At 33.2% G+C, this 4900-nt stretch overlaps 1 protein-coding gene across 1 annotated transcript; it reads right to left on the bottom strand.

The window, feature by feature from the left end:
* Positions 1 to 1500: 1500 nt before the first annotated feature.
* Positions 1501 to 4099, bottom strand: LOC126716878 (receptor-like protein 46). The gene has a single exon (XM_050417917.1). It carries the CDS (start codon positions 4034 to 4036, stop codon positions 1640 to 1642), a length of 2397 nt encoding a protein of 798 aa, XP_050273874.1. The 5' UTR covers positions 4037 to 4099; the 3' UTR covers positions 1501 to 1639.
* Between the last annotated feature and the right edge of the window lie 801 nt (positions 4100 to 4900).

The following is a 4900-nucleotide window of genomic DNA, read 5'->3' as shown; positions in this document are numbered from 1 at the left end:
TTTAACATTTCATATAACCTTATTTATATAATTTTCATACACTATTACTTTAAAAAATCTAATGAACAATGCTACCTCTCATTTATCGTCTTTATCATGCAAATCATTAGTTAATAAATATATGATAATGGTAAGAAGCGTTACAAATGAGATCACTAAAAAATATATATGAAATTAATTAGCCACTATCATTATGGAGTAGTAGTCTATTATTTTACGCATCCAAAAAAGTGAAATATATAGAGTTTTCTTAAAAGTATATATAAAGATTCAATATATTTGTGTGTGTGTGTGTGTATGAAGGTAAAAAAAGGGTATATTTAAGGTTTTTATTAACTTAAAAACTAATGAAAAACCAATGGTTAATAACTAAAATTATAGTATTAATAAAATATTTAATAAGACCATCTTAAAAAAATTATCATGCGCAATGCGCGGGTATGTGACTAGTTATCATAATACTTAGTACAATTTTAAAAAAACCCAAAAATTGCAACCAAAAAAAAAAAAAAGTAATTAGCCAATACTTAAAAATATTTGGCTCTCCCATCCCACCTAACCAATGATCTTCCTCCAACCATTTCTCTTCCCTTTTTTACTCTTCTTCTCCCCATTATATCCCACATTACATTATTCTTCCTCCAATCATTTATCTCCCTTATTTACCTCTTTTTCTGCCCATCAATTCTTATTCCCATTTAATCATTATTGTTTTTTACATAAATTTACTATTACTAATTCTGACAAATTTCTCTCCCAATCATTCCATATCTTATCCCTAAAAAAGAGTAATTACTAGCTCTTTATTTGATCTTCTTCTTTCTTTTGGTGATTTTTTTTTTTTTTTTTAACTTGCATCTCTGTGGTGGATTTCCGATTCTTTCTAATCGCTAAGCTTTCAATTAATTGATTGTAATAAAATATATCTTCTGATATTGATTTCATTCTAATTTTTTTAAAGATAATATTTTAATTTTATGATGACCTTTGGTTATCATTATCAAATTAATAGAGTTTCTCAAAAAAAAATTTATCAAATTAAAAGAAAATCATCTTGAGAGTAGGAGAAATTTCATTCATTGCACGCATGTTCATGACCACTGCCTTCTGATCAGTTGCCACCAAATGCTCGTATAAAAAATTTAAGAAAAAAAAAATTACCACCACAAAATTAAATTTGAGGCTTAGAAAAATTGTAGTTATACAAGATAGAATTTAGAAAAACATAACCAACTATAACACAAGTTAGAACTATACAACTCAACTCAAAAAATCTTCATGAAATTTGTCCTTAATTTATACACATGCACAAATTAACCATATGATCTGTTTTTTTTTTTTTTTTGAGAACTAACCATATGATCTGTTGATATGAATAGTGAGAACAATCTAGGTGGATTTTATATTTTATTATAATAACTTATATATTTCTTCTTAGTTTCCCTCTCACTTTATTCTAGTGACAAATTATTTATTGATACTTATACCTCAACATATATATTTTTTGATACTTAAGAATGGCTATTTGTTTTTATTGATTTTTTGAAACCCATTACATGCTAGGATTTAGATCTTTGGCAATAGACTGCATAACTTGTATGCGATTGAAAATTTAAACTTTTTGCCTTCTTCGTTGGCTTCAACAATTTGGAGCTAGTGCTGGAACAAAATACCCCGTAAGATATAAGATTCCAACAGTTACAAAGAAGCCAGTTGAATATCCAAACCCCATTCCTTCCAATAAGAACCATGTCTTCTTACTCTCATGCTTTGATGGTTTTGTTGGTGATAGTTCTTCTGAACATGGCACCTGAATTTGCATTCCGCACAAACCACTATTGTTGGCAAAAATGTTTGGATCATTCATTGTGTCCATTTGGCCACCAATTGGAATCTTACCTGTAAGCTCATTATTACTCACATCCAACACAGACAATTGTTGCAACTTTACTAGTGATTGGGGAATTATGCCTGATAGTTTGTTATGTGACAAGTCTAAACTCTCTAAACTCTCTAAATCACCAAGGGTTACTGGTACCTTACCAAAGAAGATGTTATGTGAGATGTTGAGAATCTTTAAACCCTTCAATCTGCCTAATGATACTGGGATTTCACCAGAAAGTTGGTTCATTGACAAGTCTAACAAAGAGTAGAGCTCAATGTTGTGGCTCGAGAGACCTTGCTTCGACTTTTTCCAATTTACTATCAGATCATTAAACTCGATCGAGAATGAGAAAATATCAGAGAGTGATGAAAATTTTTCTTGTGTTTCAATCATACCAATAAGATTTCCGAACTTTGTAGGGATATTGCCAACAAGATGGTTGTTTGAAAGGTCAAGAATCCTAAGACTACTAAGATTGGAAATACCATCAGGAATAGAACCTTGGAGTGTGGTATTTCGTAAATTTAGGACTTGAAGGGTTGAGATTTGGCTAATAAACTCTGGGAATTCACCTTGGATTTTATTATCATGGATATCTAGGTGTTCAAGCTGGCTCATACTAGTCAAGTTTCTAGGGAAGCTGCCAGTAAACTTATTTTGTCCTAATGCAAGAATTCTAGTTTCTTGGGAAAATTTTGTTGGAATTTCTCCAGAGAATTCATTTGAAGAAAAGTCAATGTATCCAAGTAATACATTGGAGCTAAAATCTGGTAAGTTTCCAGAAAATCTATTGCTTGACAAGTCTAGTAATAGGAGGCGATAAATATTGGAGATAGATTGAGGTACCTTCCCTGAAAAATGGTTACCAGCCAACATGAGAATCATGATTGCAGAAGCATTACCAATATTGTTTGGCAGTTCTCCAGAAAAGTTGTTCCGGGATAGGGAAAGAACTGATAAACTTCGAGATCTGAAGAGACGAGGTGGCAAAGAACCTGTAAACCTGTTATCTGATAGAATTATACTTCCTACTTCCATTTCAACAAGCCATTGTGGGAACAAACCTTCTAGCTTGTTCTTACTCAAGTCCAAAAATTCAAGAGTCTTTTGTTTGGAAATCCAATATGGGATTTCTCCTGAAAGACCACAAGACTTCATAGACAATTGAGATAGCATACACTTTGGCACTATCTTTGCGTTGCTATTCCAAGTTAGATAATTCCCTCCAAGAAAAAGACGCTTCATGCCCTTGATATTAAACAACCAAGATGGAATTTCTCCACTGAGAAAGTTATTTTCCAACTGAAGTGTTTCTAACTTCGTCAATTTCTGTATGGATGATGGAATTTTACCTGTCAACTTGTTGTTGCTCAAAGCTAAAGTAGTTATGTTGGATAGATTGCCAATAAAAGAAGGAATCTCCATTGACAAGAAATTGTCCCTCAAGTCCAATTCTTCCAAATTCTTCAAATCCAAAATTGAAGACGGAATTTCACCAAAAAACTTGTTGCTGCGAAAATACAATCGCTGCAACTTTGTCATGTTCCCTATCTCCTTAGGGATATTTCCACCAAGAAAATTTGCGTCCAGCTTCAATACCCTCAAGTTTTGAAGAGAGCCCACTTCCCCACTAAGAATACCGTGGAATGAATTGCTACTTATATCAAGATATTGAAGGTACCTCAAGTGAAAAACTTGAGAGGGAATGGAGCCATCAAAGAGATTATTCTTCAAGTCAAGATAAACCAATTTGCTCAAATTGGTAAAGCTGTTGCCTGGCAATTCTCCTTGTATGTGATTTGAGGACATGTCAAGCAGTTCCAGGCTTCTAATGCGAAAGAGTGGAGTCAAGATGGTGGAAGCCACCACAATGGGCTCCATAGATTGCATGAAGAGAAGGGAGTCAAGATGTAGACCAATCACAACCCTGGAATGTAAGCCAGTACTACAAGTGACTCTGTCCCAGTTGCAACAATCTGAGCTTGAATTCCATGACTCTAACTCAAACAATAAGCTTTCTAATGAAGAAGAACTAGTAGTTTTAATGAGAGAAGATTTAAACTGGAGAAGGGCTTGTTTTTGATCTTCAGGACAACAAAGAGAAGGGGTGAAAAAGATGAAAAATGCTAGTAGCAGGCTGAGTTTGGCCATTGTTGTGTTTCTTTGATCCTTGTTGGATGGTTGTGAGAAGTTTGGAGAAGCGGTAGTGCGATAAAAAGAGGTTCACATGCTGCACCACTTGTCGTGGTGTACTCAAAAGTCTTAGTCTATGGGTAAGTAGTCAATAGTCTTAGGAAAATCTGTTGGAAAGAAAAGACAGTCTAGAAGGCACTTTGGCTTATCCGATATCTCTTTCCACGAAGTGACATTATTATTTATTCAAAATGTTGACTTCTTGTCTCATTCTTTAAAAATAAAACCAAAAGGAAAGATACTGAAAGTCATATTGGTTTTGCTCCTTCCTATGAAATGAGTTTACCAAAATTTTGACTTTTCCTCCCCTTTGTTTAAAGAGAGTGTATTATTACTTTACTATTGTTTTGCAAATGGAAAAAAAAAAAAAAAGGTCGGTAAGTAGCCTTAGGCCCGTAGCTTTTGGAAAATCTGTTGGAAAGGGAAGAGCGTCTGGAAGGCACTTTGGCTTGTCTGGTATCTCTTCCCATGGAGTGAGATTATTCAAAAATTTTACATCTGGTCTTATTCTTTAAAAATAAGGACATGGCTTGTGTCTAGTAGAAATTTTCACGGAACACATTGGATGTCTATTCTTGGACATGTGTCTATCATCTAATGTGTTCAGTGGAAACTTCCACTAGACACAAGTCACACCTTAAAAATAAAACCAAAAGAAAAGATATTGAAAGTCGTATTCGCTTTGTTACGTTAAAATAAATTGACCACGATTAATATCTATCTATATATATATATATATATTAATAGAAAAGCAAAAAGAAAATTTATAAATTTTAAATTAGAATTCAATTAAAGTTTAATTTTGCATCACATATCTTATCT

Source organism: Quercus robur, chromosome 1 (genome assembly GCF_932294415.1).
Source record: "Quercus robur chromosome 1, dhQueRobu3.1, whole genome shotgun sequence".
NCBI lineage: Eukaryota > Viridiplantae > Streptophyta > Magnoliopsida > Fagales > Fagaceae > Quercus > Quercus robur.
The sequence above is the reverse complement of the archived record's forward strand: the minus strand, read 5'-3'. Positions and strand labels throughout refer to the sequence as shown.

What these genes read in the sequence shown, in the direction of transcription:
- LOC126716878 (XM_050417917.1), bottom strand. Translation starts at nt 4,036, where the DNA reads ATGGCCAAACTCAGCCTGCTACTAGCATTTTTCATCTTTTTCACCCCT.